Source organism: Prionailurus viverrinus, chromosome X (assembly GCF_022837055.1).
Source record: "Prionailurus viverrinus isolate Anna chromosome X, UM_Priviv_1.0, whole genome shotgun sequence".
Taxonomy (NCBI): Eukaryota; Metazoa; Chordata; class Mammalia; order Carnivora; family Felidae; genus Prionailurus; species Prionailurus viverrinus.
In genome coordinates, this window is record NC_062579.1 from 116,852,612 (window position 1) to 116,877,932 (window position 25,321).

The 25,321-nt window shown below is 42.9% G+C and overlaps 1 protein-coding gene across 3 annotated transcripts in view; it reads left to right on the forward strand.

The window, feature by feature from the left end:
• Window positions 1-25,018, forward strand: part of MTM1 (myotubularin 1) — a 97,596-nt gene extending 72,578 nt beyond the window's left edge. For 2 of the 3 annotated variants that reach the window (XM_047843493.1, XM_047843494.1), the window contains 7 exons: window positions 1,016-1,204; window positions 4,759-4,944; window positions 10,628-10,834; window positions 11,743-11,835; window positions 12,543-12,656; window positions 16,770-16,946; window positions 23,286-25,018. In XM_047843493.1, the coding sequence (XP_047699449.1) occupies window positions 1,016-1,204; window positions 4,759-4,944; window positions 10,628-10,834; window positions 11,743-11,835; window positions 12,543-12,656; window positions 16,770-16,946; window positions 23,286-23,453 (1,134 nt within the window). In that variant the 3' untranslated portion in view covers window positions 23,454-25,018. Of the gene's footprint in view, window positions 1-1,015; window positions 1,205-4,758; window positions 4,945-10,627; window positions 10,835-11,390; window positions 11,836-12,542; window positions 12,657-16,769; window positions 16,947-23,285 lie in introns of those variants that run through there. The other variant, XR_007148883.1, reaches the window with a different exon arrangement.
• Window positions 25,019-25,321: the final 303 nt, after the last annotated feature.

The window sequence follows — 25,321 nt, forward strand, 5'->3', positions numbered from 1 at the left end:
ACAACTCCGTGCACATGTCAAAGTGATCTCGTGTCTCTTACTGGTCTTAAAGCGAGGGCCACAGGAGGCAGGCTGGGCAGGTCCCATCTCTGCCTTGTTGATTACAAAGTGGAGGTCGGGGAGGGCCAGTTCTTGTTCCGGGGCTTCCCACTTCTCAGCCTTTGGACTCTTAGGAGTCACAGTGGTGTTTTGTACAGGTCTCTTCATGGTGTGAAGAGTCCATGAATGAGTATTCATTAATGCCATCACATCCTCTTTTCTCACTAACCCAATGTCGGCATCATGTACATCGATTTTCATGGACATCAGTGCTTATCATTTGCCGTCATGGAGGGGGCGACTTCAGGGATGACGGCGCATTTGGCCTTCTATTAAGTGAGCTCAGACACTTCTGCTTCTTTAGTTCTTCTGTCTGCTTTTCATAGTTTTTCATATCTGACTCCGTGGGCTGCTCAGCTCGCCCCTGGAAGGTACTTCACCTGTGTTTTTCATTCATCCTCCCAGCAGGGCCATGGAGTCATGCTCCTCCTCATTCGATGGCGGAGGAGACAGAAGTGACACAGACTGTGAGCTCAGTACCCAGGCTACAGCCACAGCAGACATGTGCTTCACATGTACATGAGCTGTAGATGTGAGTTGGTATTATGGAGACACGTTGTACCAGACGTGATTTCCTTTACGTATCACTGAGAAATCCAGTACAAGCTACAGAGCAGAAGTAATATCAGAAGCCTTTTATTTCCTTTAAGCGAGAGAACTTTTTTTTTTTCGGTAAGCATTTAACTTCTACAAGAAAACACTAGTAAAGCAATTGGTTATTCTAGCTGCCTCTGGATAATTGTCACTGTTAAATGTGCGTTGCTGAGCACATTGCGTAAAATCGCAGGTGAACCGGTATTCTGTTTTGGCAAAATCAGATTCACTTCCTCATGATTGTTAGTGCTTTCTGTTTTGGGTATTTCTGTTTTGAGATTTTTTTTTTCCTGATAGCTTAAAATTTCTGAACTAACCTTAGGTGCTGTCATGGATTCATCCAGAAAACAAGACCGTCATCGTGCGTTGCAGTCAGCCTCTTGTCGGTATGAGTGGTAAACGGAATAAGGATGATGAGAAGTATCTCGATGTTATCAGGGAGACTAATAGACAAATTTCTAAACTCACAATCTATGATGCAAGACCCAATGTAAATGCAGTGGCGAACAAGGTGAGTGCATTTAGTGACATGACAGATGCTTCTCTTAGATACAGTGTGCCATGTTTTACATGATTGTGTTTGCCGCGGCGTGTCACTTTGTGGGCTTACGTTAATAGTTAAACTTAGTTGAAATAGGAAGACTACTTTGCTGACATAGGAAGTAGTTTTAATCACAAAACGTATTTTAAAACGTGAATCCGTTAAATGAGAATAACCTTTAGGTAAATTAGATGAGTATCGAACTATAATGAACTTCAATCCTGGCGCAAGTTCAGCCCTCTTTGGAGTGCCTTAGGCATCTACGAGGAGTTGTGGGAAGCTGCAATGGTTAAACCCTAAATCTGTAGCTTCATCCAAACGGTCTCTTCACTGCACTTGTTAATGTGCCTGCTCATTTATATAAGATAATTCAGTAAAAGGAGATTTCTGTATATGGATTTTACAATCAGGCACACACAATGTTACTGTTTTCAGCGGCAATCTGTCTCCATTGTCTTCTTGGCCTTCTTAAGCAGAGTGTGCCAAGTGCCCCTAAAATTGGTCGGGGACGTCGCTGTGAACATCAGTGACTATGTAGCGTTGCTTTCAGAAGCTCCCCAGAAGTTGCCGCAAGATATAAGGCTGTTTGCCTGGACTCTAAACAGCCCCAGATTGATATGCTTTTAACATTCGATTTCTTCTTTTCGTTTTGTGTTTTCCGTCTCCTGTTATTGCCAGCTGTCACTCGCAAGTGCTCACAGTGGGCCTGCCCCGCGTTGTTCGCCACCATTCCGCCTTTCAGATTTATTGTTTCTCGTCAGCTGTAGGCTTAAATTTCATCATCTTGAATACTTTGCTTATCCCGAGGTCACTTTTCTGGCATCTTCAATTATTCATAGCACAAGACAAGAACCCAAAAGCAAAACACATCCTCCAGTGGCTCAGAGAGAGATGCAGACTGTGGTTGTTTGCACACGGATCGTGTGTCTTCCACATTTGCATCGGGGGTGGGGGTCCCCTCTGCTCCCTGTGTGCTCTTGGACAAGCTCTCTATTACTGCAGTAACAGTTTTTGTCTCACTAATGGAAATCATTTGGAAATTCTATGTAAAGCAATCAGGAGTGGTATTCATGAGTAAATTAGGAATTATAAGTAAAACATGTAGGAAATTAAGTCTAACTATGAATATCTTCTTGCATTCTTCATAACTTTAGATATTTCTGTTCCTTCCCTCATATATAGTTGAGAGTTCAAAACATGCATAAAATGCGATATCTGCATGTACACATTTAGCCTGAAATAGATATGGTGTTACATTAAAATGAAGTATTTAGAAAGAATATTTTAAAATATGTAAATGTATAAAACAAATACCTTCATCATATTAACTCTCAAGCTTACTGCTATAGCAGTAGAATTCTTGAATGCCTTTTTAACACTCAGGAAATATGCCTGTGTTGCTAGTCCTGTTAGGGATGAAGGGAAGAAAAAAATTAAGGAAAAAACCTAGGCTTTAAAGATCTCTGCAGCATTCTTTAAAAACCAAGCTCTGGTTCCCTCCTCCCTTGGCTATGTCTCTCCCCTCGTCATCTATATCCATAGCAACAGGCCCTTGAACCTTCACGTTGTCATATTAGATAATCTGGGTTGTTCCTTTCTGTTGAAGAGAAGGAAACTGAAAAGACTTCCAAAGTAACCAGAGATGGAGAATTGGAACTTTTGGGAACTCAATCTATGCTTGACTAATTGATTTTTACCCTTGTGACTTCTGTTCTCTTTGGACCTAATTGTTCCTCCCTTGTAGAGATTTAGAAATTTACAACTTCCGATGTAATAAGCGACATTACACCATTTTAAAGTAAACAAACCAACCCCAGGCTTAGATAAAACTCAGCACCAGGCTGCTTCAATTTGGTGGCGGTCTGCTGTGATTAGAGTGGAACTGCATTAATGCCTGTCTTTGCTCTGGCAATGAGCAGCAAGTATAGTTTTCCTTTAATTTTTTTTTATTTTTGCATAGTATCTTCAGTTATGTATGAAAGAAACTCCAGCATTGAGAATCTCTTTGCAAATCACTGTAGCTTTTTAAAAACCACATGTGTAGAGAAGCAGGTCAGCTCTGGGAGGGTGACGTGTGTCATTGCTTTATAGGCTTGCAGCTCCAGCAAAACTTAGGCCTGCTATCTCCTCCCAGGCCGGGAGCCTGCAGCTTAGGAAGTGACTGCCAGGTGGATAGGAGCGCCTCTGTCTTGGCCTCTGATCTGAGCTGCAAAGTGCTATGCCCTGAGGCATGGATAACCAACAACAGGGAAATGCGGCTCATCTGTCTATTCGCTAGCTAATAACTTTTTAAAAACGGTAATGTGAATGTGTATTGTCTACTTACTACTGATGATGCTGTTAGTAACAAGCTCTAAAATATATGTTATATATTCTTCCTATTGTTATAAATAAAAAGAGGCAAAATGTAGCAATAGCACATTTGTCCAATGCCTTCCCCTTCCATTTCAGCTTATAGAACATTGCTTTCTTGGTAAGTCTATGAATTATTTAACTTTTTCTTAAGGGGCCAGAGGCCACATGTTCCATGGCATGTTAAAACATTAAACAAAATGCAGCCAGGTTCTTCAACAAAACCATTACATTTCTTTTTCTCTACGTGGAAAATGGGTATCTTCACCCCATTGTGAAGGTGGACGGATGCCTGCCCTGGCAAGATAATACTTTCAGGTGCTGTGGTGTAGGTGGTGGCCATCTTGTCTCCCCTCGAAACCTTTTGCTCTTTGAGGGCCTACTACGTACGGCTCTCTGTCCTTGGTGTTTGCACAGCAGACAAACAGTCATGGTGCACTAGAAAAGGTTTGGGCTTTGAACTCAGCGTGAATTCTGTTGATTACCATGGGGCTTTGGGGATCGTTAAATAGTATCTTTTCTCTTTTGCAAAATGGGGATAGTAATACCTCCCTTGCTTGCAGCATTGCTGTAAGAATTAGATAAGATTATGGAAAGCAAGAATCAGTATCTGGAACGTCACTGGGGCTCATTAAATGGTGGCTGGTGTTAGCTGTGATAGAGTGTGCCTCCTTTTAATCCTGTTTAACCTACTGAAGTGTTATTGCCTATTCTGTGGGAGAGAACGTTGAGGCTCAGGGAGGTTGAGAGCCTTGCCTCAAATCACATAGCAAAGAAGGGCCAAAGCGCCTCCACCCCCTTCTACCCCCCTCCACCGCTGCTGAAGAAGAGTACTTCTACAGAGCTGATAGAGGACAAGGACCCTTGAGAACCTGCTCATGCCTTTCCAGATCCAGAAGAAGAGCTAGTAATTATGGAACATTTTGAAATGATTTTTTTCTTGTGAATACAGATCCCCAGGAAATTGCCACCCCGCTATTTTCTTCTAGCTCAGAGTGTGACTAATGTTGTTGAGGCTGTTTTGGGTAGGAAGTCAGGTCACATCAGTCATCGCATCTAAGTCAGAAGGTTTTAAGTTGAGATTTGGAGGACCAGTAACTTGAAATATTTGGCTAAATTACTGACGAAGTAGAAAATCCAACTGATTGTTTGTATATCTTGCTGTTTCTCAGGCAACAGGAGGAGGATATGAAAGTGATGATGCATATCACAACGCCGAACTTTTCTTCTTAGACATTCATAACATTCATGTTATGAGGGAATCTTTAAAAAAAGTCAAAGACATTGTTTATCCTAATGTGGAAGAATCTCACTGGTTGTCCAGTTTGGAGTCTACTCACTGGTTAGAACACATCAAGGCAAGTAAACATATATATATTTTTTTATGTTTATTTATTTTTGAGAGAGAGCAGGGGAGGGGCAGAGACAGAGAGGGAGACACAGAATCCGAAGCAGGCTCCAGGCTCTGAGCTGTCAGCACAGAGCCCAATGTGGGGCTCGAACTCATCAACCATGAGATCATGACCTGAGCCAGAGTTGGATGCTTAGTTGACTCAGCCACCCAGGTGCCCCAAGGCAAGTATATTTTTTTTTTTAAAAAAAGATTTACATGTATAAAAAAGGAAGTCATTGTTTAGTGGAACAGGAATCTCTTTTAATTCCTTCAGTTTTAAAATTGAGCAGTTATTTGTAGTGTAGGGTTCTACATTTGACGGTTTTGTGTCTCTTTATAATTTGCTTACCTAAATTACAGATTTCACAGCATCACTCCAGAACAGTTTGAGTGTTGGTAGAGATGTCACTTCCCGTGTTGTCGATAGCAAGTAGTTGGGGTTTCATGCAGATTTATTTAGGAACAGCCAATTGATTATCTAACCGTTACTGGGTATGACCCTCAAGGACCTAGAGATAGATTGTTTTTATTGAAAATAATCTCAAATTGACTTATTTTAAAGAATGAACTTTATGCCTTGATTATATTCAATCCTTCATCTTGATAAAGGCATCAAAAGCCTGCAGTCTTTAAGAGTAAAAGTACTTGAAGCTATCTGAGGAAACTAACACTTTTAGAAACCACCATTTAGTTCTGTAAACAAACAAAAAGCCCACTTTAAATAGGTGCATTTTTGATATAGATTATTTTCTAGTCAAATTGTACTTTCAAATTTGATAGGAATCATATTTCTCTTTTGCCTGTCTATAACTTTCATTTTTTTCTTAATTCATTATTCTCAAAAAGGAGTTAGCAAAACAAATTAATTGTGACAGCTGAAGGTAATGTGGGGTCCTGGATGGCAGCCTGCTTTAGAAAAAGGACATTAAGTAGAAACTAAGGAGACCTGAATAAAGTATGCGCTTTATTAAAAATAAGTTAATATGCTCATTGATAATTTCATAGTATGTCAATATCGCTTCACTGGTTGTGACAAATGTACCACACCATTATAGGAGGTCAGGAATAGGGCAAACTGGGTCGAGTATATGCAAACTTTCTGTAGTACCTTTATAACTTTTCTGTAAATCTGAAACTATTCTAAAATAAACATTTATTTTTTTAAAAAGTAGTATTAGAAACAAAATTACTACCATTTTCAGAATATATATGTATCAGTTTGTTAAAACTGGAGTTAAATAAAATTAGTAAAAGGGAAACAAAAAAGTAGTGTACTCTTATATGCAAAGCATCACACTAGACCTCATGAATGGAAGAAGGTATGAGACATACTTCTGCCTTTAAGGAGGTTTGTGCGGTTGAAGACGTGGTATATACGTGTGACAGGAAAGCTTCTGCTCCTTGCTGCAGTGTGTTAAGTGGAAGGGACGAGGGAACCCATTCTAGAGAAGGAGGCACTCTGAACCAAAGTCCAGGAACAGGCCTGGGGGAGGCCCCGTTGGGAAGAGTGAGGAATGCTGGAGTTGCAGGTTCATCTCAGAGACCTGGGAGAAGCCAGGTGGTCAGAGGCCTTGGCCTTGAAGCTAGGTTGTTGGAAGCCCCAGAGGTTTTGGAATAGTGAAGTAGTAGGAAAATGTTCTGGCAGGTTCTTATAGGAAAGGGAAGAAGGTAAAGTCAGAAAACAACCACTTCAGGTATCCTGAGGCAGGGTGGTAATGATCAGAATTAGAACATTTCCAGGTGGGGAGGGGGGCACTATGAAAGGGACAGACAGGAGAGCTTTCTTAGAAAGGGCCTGTGGGCTTGATGATTACCTAGACGCAGGGTCTCAAGAAATGTAGGCTGATGCCAAGAGGGTGAAGCTGGGTAACTGGGACGATGACACCACCATTTGCAGATGCAAGATTGTCCTGAGCAGGGTCTTGGTTAAGAAAAACATCATCTGTTTGAGGCAGCGGCGGGCCATCCACCTGGTGATAGGTAACAGGCAGTTTTCTTCCTGCAAAGCAGAACTCAGAACAGGGGCTTGGGACTGAGATGGAAACGTGAGAATCAGCTGTTGGGCAACCAACTCAAGCTGAGCCCTTTAATGACGCTGAGAGGGACACATTAGCAATGATTCTTGCTGAGTTCATGGGATTATGGTCATTTTTAGTTTCTTTTTTGCGCTTTTGTTCACCTTCTCCATTTTTATCCAGTGAATATATATTACTTTTGTAAATAAGGGAGAGAGCTTTTTTTCTGAAAGACAGGGCACAGGCACAGGCACAGGAATTATTAGACAAGGTGAGTCAGCTCCTACTCTGAGCTAGATAGAAGAGATACTGGTCAGAAGTAGGTCTTCTTCAATGGCTCACATGTCTGAAGAAATTAGGAGTCAAGGCCATCACATAAGATGAAGTATGGAAGTTAGGACTTAAGGAATATGGAAAATGCCATAAAAGACCCCTGTAAATTTTTATCGTTTTGCCGAAAGAGAGGGAGATACAAAAGAAATGAAAGAAACTGTCATTGTTCTGTCTGGAGACCATCTGTAACTGGGGAGCCCAGAGAGACACCGGTAATGACATCTGACTCACGGCTACTTAGGCGTAGGTCAAATTGTGCTAGAAGACAGAGGAGTAGAGTTATGGGTAGCGTTGAGCTCGACCTTGAAGATCAGGTGGGAATGGGGGAGCACGTTTGGGCTGTGCTGCTTCTGGAAGCTCTAGAGGAGAATCTGTTCCTTGCCTCTTCTAGCTTCAGGTGGCTGCTGGCGTTCCTTGCTGTGGCCAGATCACTTCAGTCTCTGCTTCCACGATCATGTTGCCTTCTCTCTGTGAAATCTCCCTCTGCTCCCTCTTATCAGGATATATGGGATGGAATTTAGGGCCCACCTGCATAATCCAGGATAACCTCTCCATCTCAAAGTCATTATCTTGATCACATCTGTAAAGTCTCTGTTAACCATATAAGGCGGTATTCACAGATTTGCAGGGGCTAGGACCCAGCCATCTTTGGTGAGCATTATTCAGCCTCCCATGCTATTTTGCGGCCCCAGGACTACTGATAGACACGTGGCATGGCCACCACTAGCCTGCGTTCAGGCAAAACGGTCCGACCACTCTGTGCAACACAGGGCAGGCTTTGCGAGCGAAGAGACCACCACCTTGGCACGTGTCCTATATCGTCATTCTAGTTCACCGATGGAGCCCTGACAGGGTAGAGTGTCTCTCTGTTTCCTGGAGCTTACATTTTTTCTCTGCCCTTTTTTCTTTTTTTATGTTTATTTTTGAGAGAGACAGAGACAGAGTGAGGGAGGAGCAGAGAGAGACACACACACATAGAATCTGAAGCAGGCTCCAGACTCTGAGCTGTCAGCACAGAGCCCAACACGGAAGTCACGAACTGTGAGATCATGACCTGAGCCAAAGTCAGACACTTAACTGACTGAGCCACCCAGGCACCCCGCACCCCCCTCTGTCCTTTTCAGCACTCTTCCCCTATAGACCTTCCCGTTGGAAAGTGACATATTATTTTGTGTTTCCTAGAAGGCGACATAATCCATGTCATCATGTTGTGGGCATTGTCTCTTTTAGTCCAACAGAAGCTAGTGGTGGGGGCGGGTACCATTACTTTAGAAAGGAACCACAATTCTGTGATTGGCTCAATGTGTCACATGTCATTACATAACTACCAGGCGTTCCTGTCAAGAAGCAATGGCGGGGATTCATACCCTATTGGCAAACATCTAATAATTTCTAAAGATAATTGGCTGAGATTGCGTTCTTTTTCTTGATAAGGGACGTGTCTGGAGTAAAGTTGCCCTCTGTAAAAATGTTCCTTCAGTTGAACTCAAGTGACCTGCTGCATTACCACAGCTTCTCAACAGCCCTTTCTTCACAAGCACCTTAAATAAAAACTGTAAACGGGAGTTTGAGGAGATACTTAGAACGCTGGAAGAAATAAAGCTGCACTAGTCATTTTAAAAACAGTGATTTTTGCACAAATAATTGATGTGCCATCAGGTCCCCTAACCTGTCCTTCTTGGGACTACTTTGTCCACTTATCTTTGGTTACTGTTTATGTCAACATGATAAAAGTACCTATTTTTAGGGGTGCCTGGCTGGCTTAGTCTGCAGAGCAAGCTACTCTTGATTTTGGGGTCGAGTGTTCAAGCCCCACATTAGGCATAGAGCTTACAGAAAAAATAAATAAGTAAAATGAAAAACCAGATCTTTCACTTACTCTTTTCCTTGAATTAGTGAAAGCGACCATAATACTTGACTGTTGCACAGCTGTTACAATTTGGGGAGCCCCCAAATGGCATCATGTAGGTGAACGGCTGATGAACACATGAAAAGACAGGGCCCTCGTACACTGAGAGTGGCAACGTGAAGTGGTACAATGGCTTTTGAAAACAGTTTAGCAGTTTCTTAAAAAGTTAAATAAGTACACATTAGCGTGTGAGCCAACCATTTCACTCTTAGGCATTTACACAGGATAAATGAACACTTAAGTCCCTAGAAATGTGTGTATGTGCATCATTCATAGTAATCAAATACGAGAAACAACTACATGTCTATCAGCTGATGAATGGATAGATAAAATGTGATCTGTCAATAGAATGGAATTTTTTTTGGCCTTAAAAAGGAAGGAAGGACTGATACAGGCGACAACATGGATGTACCTTAAAAACACTCTGCTGAGTGCATTAAGCCAGTCAGGGTGCCTGGGCAGCTCAGTCAGTTAAGTGTCTGACTTTGGCTCAGGTCATGATCTCCCAGTTCATGGGTTCAAGTGCCATGTCGAGCTCTGTGCTGACAGCTCGGACCTGGAGTCTGCTTCAGATTCTGTGTGTGTGTCTCTCTTTCTGCCCCTCCCTGCTCATATTCTCTCTTTCTCTCAAAAATAAATAAACATAAAAAAGACCACCTATTTTATTATTCCATTTATATAAAATTTTTAGTAAACACAGAACTGTAGAGAAAGAAAGCAGATCATTGGTTGCCAGGAGCCGAGGAAGGGAGCAGGGTTTGACCTCAGATGGCACACGAGACTTTTTATGGGTGATGGGTTGTGATGATGGTTGCACAACTGTATAAATTTACAAAACCTTACCAAACCACACACTCATGGGTAAATTGTATGGTTCGTAAAGGATTACTCCATAAACACCTAAATCATCCAAAAATGACATTGTGGCAATAAGTGTTTGTGTACATAAATTTAGTAGTACTTCTAAGTCTCAAACTTTTACTAGAAGGCCATCCCTGTATCCTTACATAAGTATTCTACTAGTGAGCCACAGAATAGTTCATATTTTGTCAAAGGCTCAGAGATGATTTCCACTGTATCAGGCCTTTAGGGTCTAGACCTATTGGACCAGTGATTTTTCTAAAATGATCACTGTTACGAGCTGAATTGTGTCTCCTCCCCCACCCCAAATTCGTATCTTGAAGTCCTGAGGTACACCCTCCCCGTCCCCCCACCCTCCGTACTTCAGAGTATGACCTTTTTAGAAATAGGGTCAGTGCAGGTGCAGTTAGTTAAGATGAGGTCCTACTGGAGTAAGGTGGGCCCTTAATCCAGTAAGCTAGTAAAAAACTGTAATTTCACATTTCAGCAGTCTCTTACAGCCACCTACTGACTCGCGTGTTCTTTGCCAGCTTGTTTTGACGGGAGCCATTCAAGTAGCAGACAAAGTTTCTTCAGGGAAGAGCTCAGTGCTTGTGCACTGCAGTGATGGATGGGACAGAACTGCCCAGCTGACGTCCCTGGCCATGCTGATGTTGGACAGCTTCTACCGGAGCATCGAAGGGTTTGAAATACTGGTACAGAAAGAATGGATAAGTTTTGGACATAAATTTGCATCTGTAAGTAAACCATAAAGCTCATTTTTTAAATGTCAGATCACTGCCATTTGAGATGTAAAAACTAGTCATTAAACCACATATTTGCTTTTGAAAAGGAAAATCTGAGGGATTGAATGATAAAAATCCGAGGGATTGAATGATAAGGACTCTACAGGTGTGAAAACGTGTGATGCCTGGGGTCAGGTAGAAGTTGTTTTAGGAGACTTCTTTATCCATCTGCAGTATTTACAGTTTGATTTGAAAGTAATACCAGAAGTCTGCATGAAAATGTTCACATTGACTTTGTGTGAAAGGAGGAGGATAGGATGACAATTCTTTCTCAACTACTATTAGAGCTATTAGAGCCAAATACATTTTACAGAGATACTAGATTCTTATTATTCTGATACACACATTTCCAGTTCTCGGTTCCAGATATCCTTTGCATAACCCTTCTGAACAAGATCACTCAGGTGATGGTCATCCACATTTCCTAAGTAGTGTGAATAACATTTTCAAGTAGAAAGAATCATGGTTAATAAAAGAATAAATGGTGAGGCTTTTGTCTTGTTTTTAGGAGAGAAAGAACTTACTTTTAATGATAATGATAACACCCTTTTGGACCCAGCTTCAAGGCTTCAAACTTGAGGGTTGGTCCCTTCGTGCCACTGACATAACCACAGAGTCATCTGGCCCTGTCTTCCTGCAGCTGCCCTGGACTGGTACAGAATTCCAGTCAGATGAAATAGTTGGAGCACATGTGTTGGTATTGCTATTTTATAGATGTTTATATACTTGATTTCCACTAGTTCAAAATTCGGCATTGGAAAGCAGATCATGGACTTGTATTGTCACATTTTGTGGGTTGTATGCTTTCTCAGTCTCGTGCCCTTAAATTATAACAAATCGTCTTCATCAATTCCTTTTAGAGAATAGGTCATGGTGACAAAAACCATGCCGATGCTGACCGATCTCCTATTTTTCTCCAGTTTATTGATTGTGTATGGCAAATGTCAAAACAGGTAAGGGATATATAGGATAAAGATACGTTTGACTCAGTGTTTAAATATTTTGTTCTAATATCTGGGATTTGCCTCATCTCTATTTACATTCGTATGTTAATAATTGTTGAAGCCGGATGATGGGTATATGGGGTTTGCGGTTTTATTCTCACTACTATTTATGTCTGGGATTTTCCATAATGTCGTAAAAATTCAATATCTAACTGTAGCATCTCTACTAACAGAATTGACAGTACGTGTATAGAGGCATGTGTATATAGCTATGCCTGCTAACATGTGACACCATAAATAATAAAATACCCTATATGCCCTGTGCACCCAGGAGAACTGAGATAATTGGCTTGCTTTCCTATTTAGTTATTCAGTTATTTTATTTTGAGAGACAAAGACAGAGTAAGCAGGGGAGGGGCAGAGAGAGAGGGAGAGAGAGAATCCCAAGCAGGCTCTGCACTGTCAGCACAGGGCCCAGTGCTGGGCTCGATCCCACGAACTGTGAGATCATGACCTGAGCCGAAACCAAGAGTCGGAAGCTTAACCGACTGAGCCACCCGGGCACCCCTACTCGACTCTCCTTTAAACCCCTCAGTCCTGTGCACAGCACCAAGAAAAGAGCTGTAGGATGTGTGCGGATTATGCACCTCTTTTCAGTTCTGTAAGAGATCAGCCTCAAGTTTTCATGCTTTGTTGGCTTGTTTGCTTTTGTCTAGTTCCCTACAGCTTTTGAATTCAATGAACGGTTTTTGATTACAATTTTGGATCATCTGTATAGTTGCCGGTTTGGTACTTTCTTATACAACTGTGAATCTGCTCGAGAAAGACAGGTGAGTGGAAATGCTAATCATTTTAGTTAAATGCGTCTGGTCTTTCCTGAAGGAAGAAGGAAAACAAAACGATAGCTTGGTTTGTGTGAAATGCAAATGTTTCTCATTTTTCACCACGGAGCCTGGGTGCTTTCACTTCAGCCAGGGCTTGTTGAGTGTCTGCTATTCAGTGCAGGGGTAAGACACTAACTTTGCCCTCAGAGAGTAGGAATGACTTTAAAGGTATGCAAGGGCTCCCTCCCAAAACACCATAAAAATGTCAGTAGAGGAAATTGTTTTAAAGGCATAAACCTACAAGAACAGGGAAGATGAAAAAGGAGATGTGGCAACCAAATTTTAGAAGCTGATAAGTTTGTAGACGATGTAGCTTGAGAAACTGAGTCTCAGATCAGCAGCGGGGGAGCCAGGAAGCAGCCCTCTTTGCACTGCCTAGAGTCCCAGATAACTCGGGTTTTCGGGCAGAGCGGAAGGATAAGACCACCCGAGGGTCTGTTGGGAATCAGCAATTAGCCTCCTCAGATCCCCTCCACTCTTCTGGAGCTGAGGACTCTGGCAGAGTGAGTCTCTGGGCAGGGGACCCGAGTGTCATCTGGGGGTGAGGCGAATGGAGAGGAACTGACTCTGAGGGCCGCAGCTTCTTTCCCCTACTGACTCCCAGCATTCTGGAAGCAAGTCCTCACGTTCCGGGAAGGAGCATGGAAGAATCTCTGTCGGTAAGGGTCGGGGGACAAAATGGAGCCCTCGGCCATTGTTGGTGGGGATGCAAAATGGTGCAGCCACAGTGGAAGACCGTGTGGTGGCTCCCTCAGAAGGCTAAACATGGAGTTTTCCTAGGACCCAGCAATTCCACTCCTACGTACATACCCAAGGGAAATGAAGGCAGAAGTTAAAACAAAAATTCGCACACAGATGTTCACAGCAGCACTACTCACGATAGCTAAAAGGTGGCAACGACCCCAGGTCCATCAGCGAGGATGGGAGAAACAGAATGTGGTCTATGTATACTCTGGAATACTATTCAGTCATAAAAAGGAATGAAGTCAGGGTCCAGGCAACAGCATGGACAAACCTTGAAAACATGCTAAATGAGGGGAGCCAGACACAGAGGCCACGGATCGCATGATTCCATTTATTTGAAATGTCCAGAATAACAAGTACATCGAGGCAAGAAAGCAGATGAGTGTTTTCCAGGGGCGGGAGGGGAGAATGGGGGGTGCCTGCTTAATGGGTATGAGGTTTCCATTTGGAGTGATGAAAATATCTCGGAACATGTTCCATGTGGAGTGATGAAAATATCTCGGAATGTGATAGAGGTGATGGTGGCACAGCTTTTGTGAGTGTACTGGATTGTAGACTTTAAAATGGTGAGTTTTATGGTATGTGAATTCCACTTCAATTAAAAACAATCATCTCTGGGGAAACTGGCCCGAGAAGAAGGACCTAAAGATACCAACACCTACGGTTCCCCACAGTGAAGCTCACCTTGACAAGCCTCATGATCCGAGAGCTTCCAGTCAGCTCTTCAGCCCTCCGCTCTTAAATTGTAGCAGACAGCCAGGAGTGAGAAAAAGCAGCGTGGAGAAAAGAGTTACCAGGTAGGGAGGGCAGAAACGCACACAAGCAGTCATCATTTAATATCCCAAGAAAGATCAGAAAATGTTGGTGGTGAGAGGTAATAACAGGATGTTGTTTGGAAAGACCGTTTCGAGATCAGAAACCAACTTGAAATGAAACACATGATGTCCACAGAAATGAGAATCTCAGAAGAAGAGCTGGAAGAGGAGGTGAAATCTCCCAGAAAGACCATTAGAGATAGAGGTGGAATATGGAGACCAGATCACTCCTGGAGATCCAAAATCCACATAGTAGAGGTTCTAGAAAGAGAAAATGGGGAGGCCATAGAGCAGGAAATCACAGAAATAATTTGAGAATGTTTCCCAGAATTGAAGTACATGAGTTTCCACATTGAAAAGCCTGCCAAGGGCCCCAGTGCAGTGGAAAAAAATAGACCCCTACTAACACACATCTCCATGAAGTTTCAAAACAACCGGGGACAAAGAAAAGATCTTCCAAGCTTCCAAAGAGAAAAGGAACAGGTTATTTGCAAATAAGCAGATTGAGAACACAAAATTGTTCAGTATCAGTATTGGAAACTAGAACTCAGTAGATCATTGCCTTCAGAATTTTATTTATTTTTTTTTAGAGAGAATGAGAGTGCACGCAGGAGCAGGGGAGAGGGAGACGGAGAGAGAGAGAGAGAGAGAGAGAGAGAGAGAGAGAGAGAGAGAGAGAGAATCTTAAGCAGGCTCCACGTTCAGTGCGGAGCCTGATGAGGGGCTCTATCCCACAACCCTGGAATCATGACCTGAGCCAAAATCAAGAGTCGGACACTCAACCAAGCCACCCAGGCACCCTTACCTTCAGAATTTTAAAGGAAAATGGTTTCAACCTAGTATTCTCCAGCCACCAAACCGTCAAACAAATGACTAGGTAGGCCAAAGATATTCTCAGACATGCATGGCATCAAGACTTCCCTCCGACACCAGCTTCTCTCGAAGCTGCTAGAACGTCTGCTCCACGCAAACAAGGAAGAAGACTGGAATCCAGCTCAGAGAGAGGCAAGAGGGGGTGCTCAGGGCGAAACAGGAAAGAGATCATAGACGCGAGCTGGACACAAGACACAGAAGCACCCGGTGCAGCTTGCTTTCCTCCGAGGATCAGACTGTGAGCTCTTAACGTACAGTGTCTTGACAGAAGTTCGAGACGTTGGAGGAAGAGTTGGGGATTGGATTACTGGTAAATGCCAAGGAAAGTTAGCAAACGGAATAGGCAGTTGTTAAACCAAGGGAAGACGACAAAAATTGGGGAGAAAAAGTGACTATGTAGCCTGCCTGGGAAAAGCATTTGCTTCGCGATAGTGATCAAAACACTAAACGTCAGTCTCTTGAAAGCTGTGGGGGGGTGGGGGGTGAGGCAGGAAAGAGACTGAGTGCCCGGAGCCGTTTAGCCCCCAGGTAGCAAGGAGGGCATGTTATCTAGAGATGTGGAGCTTAAGTACCAGGTAATCAAATCAACTTAAAAAAATCAAGCACAGTTGCTTGTGTGGAGAGAGGTGAGAGAGTTAATCTTTGTATAACAAACCTCGTCAGGCTACTTGATCTTTTAAACTATGTGCATGTATAAAAATAAAAACAAGCATGCAAATAAACACAACGCAATATAGATTGTGGCATCCGAAAGGTACAAATGAAGTTTTAGGTGGATTCCAAGGAAGGCAGACTTTTGCTGCCATTGTTATTGTTCACACATTAATGAAATATGCATGCTAAAGACATGTCTTCAGTTCCTGGCTTCAAGCTGTTCTTTTTTAGCATCCAGTTTTAGCTTATTGGTCCTTTCTTATTGAAGTCATTACTAGGAAGAATTTCACATTGTGCCGTTGGTAATTTTAGTAGTTGTACCTTTTATTTCCCAAGCATTGGATTCTTCCTAGTTTATGCTCAAAATTGGTAGCAATCTATAATAAACTGCAAATGTGAATCTCTGTGTGGGATGATGGACACTGAATGAAAAAGTAAAGATTGAAGTCCGTTATCTAGGTGTTTTCAAATATCTGGATGGCAGCATATGATAAAGATTACACATCTGGATGGTTGCTTAAAATCACTTTATGTCTAGATACCAACTGTCAAGTAGGCACAGGTGAAGACCTTACAGTCCTAACAAATCTAAAAATGAAAAGAGCCAGCGGGATCTTGCGATAATTTTTCTTTCTGCTGAATTAAAAAGAACATACTGCCCAGATATGTGTTCATAAATGTTTTACCTCTCCAGGAACAGTCATTTTAGGTCAGTGAATTGCATTTAATGGTACAGCGTTCTGCACCTCTGTCTTCTGGCAGAAATAGTGGCTCTCAAGCTAGGCCATTATCTATGCAAATATCAGGAAGTGGTTGCTGGGCACTCACTGGCCCGTGAGGCTTTTTGAGCCATTATGGGGATAATGTAAATGTGTGATTCAAGTTGAAGCTCAAATGTATTGCCACAGGCTGAAAAATGGTTCGCGTACTTGTGTGTTTTTACTTAGGCTTTCCACTTTCTCTTTCTCTATAGAAAGTTACAGAAAGAACAGTATCTTTGTGGTCACTGATAAACAGTAATAAAGACAAATTCAAAAACCCCTTCTATACTAAAGAAATCAATCGAGTTTTATATCCAGTTGCCAGTATGCGTCACTTGGAACTTTGGGTGAATTACTACATTAGATGGAACCCCAGAATCAAGCAACAAGTAAGTGAAATGACATTGTTAAAAGGCAGTGATGTGTATTAATTATTGCTTCTGGACTTAGATAATGTCATTTGGTAGTTTTTTTCAAAAATATTATGAGGGGGAAAATAGACAAAAAAATACACTTGCTTTCAAATGCAGCTTTAATTGCTAAGCCACTTATTTTGATTGGCTTTAACTTATATTCCTATAAATAATACAATTTTGGGGGTGCCTGGGTGGCTCAGTCGGTTGAGCATTCTACTTCACTCAGGTCATGATCTCACAGTTTGTGAGTTCGAGCCCCGCATCAGGCTCTGTGCCGACAGCTCAGAACCTGGAGTCTGCTTCGGATTCTGTGTCTCCTTCTCTCCCTGCCCATCCTCTGCTTGTGCTCTGTCTCTCTCTGTCTCTCATAAATAAATAAATAAATAAATAAATAAATAAATAAATGTAAAAAAAATTTTTTTTAGATAGATAAATAAATAATACAGTTTTGGGGGCACCTGGATGGCTCAGTCAGTTAAGCGTCCAACTTCAGCTCAGGTCAAGATCTTGCAGTCTGTGAGTTCGAGCCCCACCTCGGGCTCTGTGCTGACAGCTCAGAGTCTGGAGCCTACTTCAGATTCTGTGTCTCCCTTATTCTGCTCCTCCCGTGCTTGTGCCTCTGTCTCTGTCTCTCTCAAGTAAATAAACATTACAAAAATAATAATACAATTTTTTTTACTAAAATGTAAACTGATTAGAAGCTCTGGAAAATTTTCGAGTTTTGATAGCCAAGGTTTTCCTTCAATTAGTGGACATTCTTGCACATCATAAGAAAATTCTTTCCAGGAAATAGACTTAGATGATCGTTCAAAGAAAGAAAATATTTTCCAGTATCTACCCCAGGTGTATGTACCAGGTCAGCTAATATCAGAGCACATTTCACTGAGGGGCATGTCTTCTAAAATACAGATAAGTGATCTGTCAGTGGATAGATTGGCCATTTATCAATCAAAACGGGAAACTGATTTTTGAAGCAAAAGATTCCACATTTTGTTGGAGACACACTCGGGCTTCTCCATTCTCCCCCTTCCGCTCCGCTCCAAAATCAAAGAAAAGTACAGCCTGCGCTGTAAAGGCACGGAAGCACTGCCAGTTCATGATTTGTTTTAAGCGTGGTAAATCTTCAGTATTTGCAATTGCTCTTTGTAAAGGTTTGCACGTTTTCCTGCAGTATGGATGGTCGACTGACTACCGGTTCTCACAGGCCGGTGTGGCGTCAATGCCAGCTTTAATCCCGCTAGAAGTCGCAGGGCGACAGCAGGGCCCTGGCTCTGCGGTCTGTCTCTTCGATTGTTTATCCCACTCGGGCAGCTGGCCACGGGCCAGCCTGTGCCCTCTCTTCCCACTGGGGAATGCCCGCTCCTAGCTGGCACTCTCGTTTCAAGGTCTCTGCTGCTCACATGAAAGGCTTCTGCAATTCGGCAATGGTAGCAATGTGTAATCTCTCAGAAAGTGACAGATTCCAGGGCTGGAGAGCACTCGCTTGCTTAGTTTGGGATTTGAGAAGCATGTTGAGGGAATTTACTCAACAGTAGTTCTTGCATTTGAAATATCAAGTAAAGAGGAAATGGGAATTTTGCCAGGGTTCTAACTGTTACAGAGGACATGTTCCTTTTCTAATTAGAAAATATTCTATAGATGTGCACTGTGTCTTGCACATTGATCCTTTTATGTATTTATTGTAGCCTTTTTTTTTAAACCATTAGTAATTAGAAAGTATCAACAATTTCTGTACAGATCCTTTAATCTCCCCTCACCCATTTGTACTTGGAGAAACTCTTAAGATTGGAGGAATTTAGAGCAATTCATTTCTGAATATATAAAGGTGACAATTGGGTGACAAGTCAAGTTGGAAGAAACATCATTAGAATAACTTGCATCTCTCTCCCCTTATTTTCATAGAGCTTAGCAAAATGGGCCTGGTCCAGATAGGAACACAGATTTTTTTGATAGAGGTTTCTATGTTGAGACAGTAATTGGTCTGTGTTATGATCTGTGAAAGTACTCAAAAAAGAAAGTAACTTACGCTTTCTCTGTAGATTTCTACATGTATCTTTGTATTTTCAGGGAGGGAGACACAGAGATTAAGAGGAGGTAGTGTCAGCCCCCAGGAGCTCCCAGGTTGATGGGGGTTCCCAGGAACATAAGTCCATGAAGATAGTGCTCAGGGAGAAATGTCATAATAGAAGTGTGAGTTAAATGCCTTAGATTTCCTTAAAGATCTCACGTAGAACATTATTTCATACAGAAATAGATTTAAATCTGATCACATAGGGCTTCTTAAATTATAGAATGTAAACCTAAAGAAATACACTTAACCACTTAAAAGTTAAGTTGTTCAGTTGTCTGGCCCAGTGGGTACACACACCTTTACTGGGTACCTACAGCATTCAGAGCACTGCAAGTATCCCATCAGTACCGAAAGATACAAAAGCATATACTACATCCAGCCCCTCCCTGTGATGAGCTCTAGCCTAGAATAAGGCAGGATTAGTGTGCTTTGCTTTTCTTTTTTCTTTTCTTCTCTTTTAAATCTTTGTTTTGAGAGAGAGATTGTGAGCGAGCAGGGGAGGGGCACAGAGAGAGACAGAGACAGAGACAGAGACAGAGACAGAGACAGAGACAGAATCCCAAGCACCATTAGCGCAAAGCCCGACGTGGGGCTTAAACTCAAGAACTGTGAGATCATGAGCTGAACTGAAATCAAGAGTCGGACGCTTAACCAACTGAGCCACCCAGGCATCCCAGGTGTGTGTGCTTTTGAAAAGCAAAAGCCACCAACCTTTGCTATGACATAAAAATTCGGCAGAGTTGATGGAAAGACCAGTACTTACATTAGAGGAGCTCTCCATAAGCAAATTCGGTACCTGTATTAATACGTGGGACTTGCTCATGCCGGAAGCACAAGTATTCAGTGAGTCCTGTTATAAACCTGAGTGGGGCCTTGGGCTGCTGGGGAGCTTCATATTCTACTTCGGGGGCCACTGTGCTCCCTACAGCTGTTAACCAGGCTGGCACTGGCAAGCTCACGTCTCTGCATAGCGATCGCCAGAGGTTGAGAATGAGGACAGTCAGATATGGACAGGCTGGCCTGTGTGGTGCTGAAGTCGTCTCCAGTAGGAGGGCCTGTCTTCTGTGCTGTGTCGACACTCTTTATTTCACACTCAGTCCCGAGTGAGAGGCCGTGGCGTGGCATTTATGGCCACTTGACTGTATTTAAACCTCATTTCTCATGGTTTTGTCTGTTGGACTCTTTCCTTGTATCCTCTAAATGGTTTGTATTTTCTGTAGGCTAATGCCTTCTGGACATTTTGTACCCATCACTGGACTGAATTCGTTTTATTTCTAGTCATTTTTTTGGTCTACTCTCTCGAGTTTTCTAATTACACAGCCTTGTCCTCTGCAAAAATGAGTTTTACCACTGATTTCTTTTTCTTGTCTAATTGTGCTTGCTGGTACAATAACAAACTGATCCTCATAGTCATATGAAGAAAAGACAGTTTTAAAAATAGCCAAGACAGTTTTGAAGGAGAGAATCTCGAGAAAGAACTTGCCCTGAGATTCGAAAGGGTAGAGCCCAGAAACAGACTGTACAGGTGTGGGGCCCAGTAGGTGACACCAAGCAGAGAGGATGGACGGTTGATGGTGAACAGGCCTGGCACAGCAGATCAAAGTGGACATGTCTAAAATGGAACTCTTCGTCCCCCAGAACCTGTGCCTCCTGCCATCTTCCCATCTCTGTTCTCGGCAACCCCATCCTAGTCACTCTGGCCAGAGACTGGGCAGTCCTCCTTGACTCCCTCCTCCCTCGCACCCCTTATCCAGTCTGTCGGCAGAGCCTGCTGGACTGGGCCCTCCGAACCTATAGGACTCTGGATACTCTGCACCAGTCCCCCTGCTGCTGGCCCCGTGCGGGCTGTGTGATGCTGCCTAGCCTTGTAGCTGGGCTCCCCGATCCCACCCTTGCTTCCTTCTGGCATGTTCTCAACATGGTAACCAGAGCAGGCCTTGCAAAACGGATCCCAGATCCCACCACCCCTCCACTCGGAAGTGTCCAGGGAACCAGTCGCCTCACCCGGCACCAAAGCCCAGGTCCCTGCAATGGCCTCTGAGGCCTGACGTGGCATCCTTCCAGCCCTGTCCCTCTTACACCGCTCTACTTCTCTTCCATAGTGTTCCTCACCTTTGAACACCTTCTGTAACTCAGACCTGTAGTATTCTCTGTCTGTCTCCCTCTGCTGGAAGAGAAATGGCATTAAAAACTGGGATTTGGGGCTCCTTTGTTCACTGATGGGTCCCAAGCGCCTGGAATAGTGTCTGCCCTCAGCTGAATACACAGAGAAAGATGGACAAAAGACATTACCAGGCCACGCACAGCACTTTACTGGGTATCAGGCGCTCTACCAAGCATTCCTGTTCCAATGCCATATGCATCTTTCTGGAAAACCTCGCGTTCTGCAGTTACGGTAAAAAAAAAAAAAAAAAAAAAAAAAAAAAAAACGAAAAAAAACCAGGGTTTACAGGAAGAATAGGATTAGAAGGGAGGAGGAGACCTCTTCTGGCCTGTGGGCCTTTGTAACCAGAGCTCTAATGGAAGCACCAGTGCCACTAGAAATGCACGCACCATCACACATCTGTGGCATTTCATCTGGCCTCTGTCAACCACTCCTTGGCAGCCTGAATTGGGTTGAGTGGTCTCCCCCAAAAGACGTGGCCCCTCCGAACCTGTAAGTGTGATCTTATTTGGTAAAAGGGTCTTTAGAGATGTTACTAGGTTAAGGATCTGAAGATGCCATCTTCCTGGATTTGCAGTGCACTCTATATTGCGTGACAGGTGTCCTTGTAAGAGAAAACAGAAGGAGATTTGAGCCACAGACACTCACGGGGAGAAGGCCATGCGAAAACAGGAGAGGTGGGAGGGCGGGAGGGAGGGAGGGACACAGTCACAAGCCAAGGAAGCCTGGAGCCACCCGAAGCTGGAAGAGGTCACCCTTCCCTGGAGCCTCCAGAGGGAGCACAGCGCTGCCGCTGCCGTTGGCCTGATTTCAGGCTGGTGCCCTGCAGGGCTGTGAGAAAGTACATTTCTGCTGTGTTAAGCACCCCGCCCCATTTTATGTTAATGTGTCATGGCAGCCAGAGGAAGCTCAGACACCATCTTAAAGCCCCGGGCTCGTGCTCCCTCCTTGAGGTACAGGTCCCAGAGGGCTTGTGCCCCTACCACAGCCCGCTGTCCTCCGCGTGCGGTGCGGGCTGCGGCCTGCATATCAGGCGTGTCTTCACAGCTTCCTTGTTCTGCTCAGCTCAACACAGTAGGAACGCACTTGTATAGACTTTTGGCTTTTTTCTTAATGTCTTCATATACTGCTCAAGCTTTCTAGGAGCTTGCCTTTGATCTCCTCAAAACACGCTGGTGATGAGGGAGTCTTCGGTGGGCCACCCTACCGTGTATCTTGGTCTGGGTGCTGATTACATGAGTGTACGTATATGTAAAGGCTCACTGAGCTGAGCGTTTTAAGATTCGTGCACATTCCTGCCTGTTAATGTATACATCAGTACCAAGGTTTTGAAAGTTAGCATGCTGGGGAGATGCACACTCTGTTCCCGCCTGACTTCTAACCTTTGTACTGCCGCAAGGCCCCTGTCCATCAATGAAAGAAATCGTCCAAGCTGACTGTATTGGCTGACTTCACTCGTGCAGCAACCCTGTGAGGTCTGTGCTGGGGTTTTTTTTGTTTGTTTGTTTAATTTTATTTTTTATTTTTTAAAATTTCCATCCAAATTAGTTAGCATCTAGCGCAACAATGATTTCGGAGTAGATTCCTTAGTGCCCCTTACCCATTTAGCCCATCTCCCCTCCCACAACCCCTCCATATTTATGAGTTCTCCATATTTATGAGTGTCTTCTGTTTTGTACCCCTCCCTGTTTTTATATTATTTTTGGTTCCCTTCCCTTATGTTCATCTGTTTTGTCTCTTAAAGTCCTCATATGAGTGAAGTCATATGCTTTTTGTCTTTGTCTGACTAATTTCACATAGCATAATACCCTCCAGTTCCATCCACATAGTTGCAAATGGCAAGGTTTCATTCTTTCTGATTGCTGAGTAAGACTCCATTCTCTATATATACCACATCTTCTTTATCCATTCATCCATCGATGGCCAGCCATTTGGGCTCTTTCCAGACTTTGGCTATTGTTGACAGTGCTGCTATAAACATGGGGGACCCTTTGCGCATGGCAGGGACCCTTGTGTGGATCAGGGCCCCTTGTGCGTGGGCAGGGAGAGCCCTAACGCCCGTCTGTGCTCTTTGCAGCAGCCCAACCCGGTGGAACAGCGCTACGTGGAGCTCCTGGCCTTGCGTGACGAGTACATCCAGCGGCTCGAGGAGTTGCAGCTCGCCGGCTCCGCCAAGCTCGCCGAGCCCTCCACCTCGCCGGCCGGCCCTTCGCCGATGATGCCCCATGTGCACACCCACTTCTGAGACGGGACCTGGGCGCCGCGGCGCAGCTCTGGGCAGAGGACGTCATGGCCTTTCATCAGGGGCCTCTGTACAAAGTAGATTGAAATACTTGCCTCCATGTAGAACTGGAACTAACACGATCTTAAACTCTTGAATATGTGCCTTCTAGAATACATATTATAAGAAAACTCTAGCATCTACACGGCAATCAGAAGAAAGGAGCCAAGATGAGGTTTTGGAAAATGCTAACACCTTTCACGAGCAGGTTTTGAGAGATTAAATTTAATTTACCTCTTTTGAAATACTATGTATACAATATCTATTTTGTAGGCTTAATTGGAACGACGTGATTTTAAACTAAAGTGAAAACCTGTGTTTGTGAAACGAATTTGCCTTAGGTTGCTCGCGACAGTTGCTTTGGATTACCTAAAATGAATCCAAATGTGAAAGATGTTATTGCCAAAACCAAATTGAGCTCTTCTTCTGAGGCATCATCCAAAAGCAAGGTGTTTAAATAATTGCCAAATTTTATACCATCGTCAAGTGGTGACTTAAAGAGAAATAGCTGTGTAGATGAGTTTTTCATTAGTTTGAAATTTTAGAATATGAAGTGTTTTCCCCTAATTTTCAAGAGGAGCGTATTTTTATATTACACAGATGGGGCCCAGTCAAATAGGATTTGATTTTTTTTTTTTTAACGTTTTGCCCGTTCTATTTTCTGAGTTCTTCTATGAGCTTGCCTAAAATTCTGACCCACTTTCCAGTTATGGAAAACCCCTTATATAGCACTGTTTGAGGATGGCGGGGGCGTTATGCTGCTGAGGTGACTGTTTTCGCAAACATCGCTCTAGTCAGACCAGCTTATCTGCCAAAGCGTAGGGTCGACCATCTCGGACGTATGAGCTGTTGCTAGAGCATCATTCTTTGAAATAAAAGCTGCAGTTGTACATTTGTTGAGCGTATTCTTGAAAGTATTGTATTTCCATTTACATGGTGTTGGATGCCCTTCCCCCCAAGCGTGCATTAAACTGGTTCTACAAATTTTTACTTGAAGTGTACCCGGCAGTTTGCTTTTTCAGGTTTTGGGTTTTTTGTTTCTTTGTTGTTGTTGTTTTTTGTAGTAATAGTAGTAAATGAAATTGCAAATGCAGTTCTATTTGATACCTGAACTAATTCATTTAGTTAAGTATATTTGTAAAAGTTAAGGCTAGAGTTAAAACAATTAATGTTTTACAGTGATTTGTAAAGGACTATTTATAGCTAATATGGTTTTGTTTTCAGTGAATTAAGAGAGATTAAGTATATCTTTGTAAATTATTTTATGTCCTAGCTTAATTGGTCTACCAAATAAGACATCTCAAATATAGTAGTATAATGTATAAATTTTGTATGTATAAGAAATTTTATTAGACGTTCTCTTGCTTTTTGTAAACGCTGTAAATATTTCATAAATTAACAAAGTGTCACTCCATAAAAAGAAGAAAGCTAATACTAATAGCTTAAAGGGTTTTGTGAAATTTCATGAAAAAGTTTTCATGACAATAATGACTAAAGTCCTGCTGTAATAAATATATTAACGAAACATAGCACTCTGTTTTCGGGGGTGTGACTGTGTGTGTGTGTGTCTTCTTTTCCTGGTTCTGCTACATATGTGCTTTATCTTACTAGAGACCTTACAGAGCTCTCCCAAAATTGTGACAATATGGGACATTTGAGTGTATTAAAAGTGCTGTTTTTTTTGTTTGTTTTGTTTTGTTTTTTTAGTGTTTATTTTTGAGAGAGAGAGAGAGCGTGAGCAGGGGAGCGGCAGAGAGAGAGGGAGACACAGAATCCGAAGGAGGCTCCAGGCTCTGAGCTGTCCACACAGAGCCCGACATGGGGCTCAAATC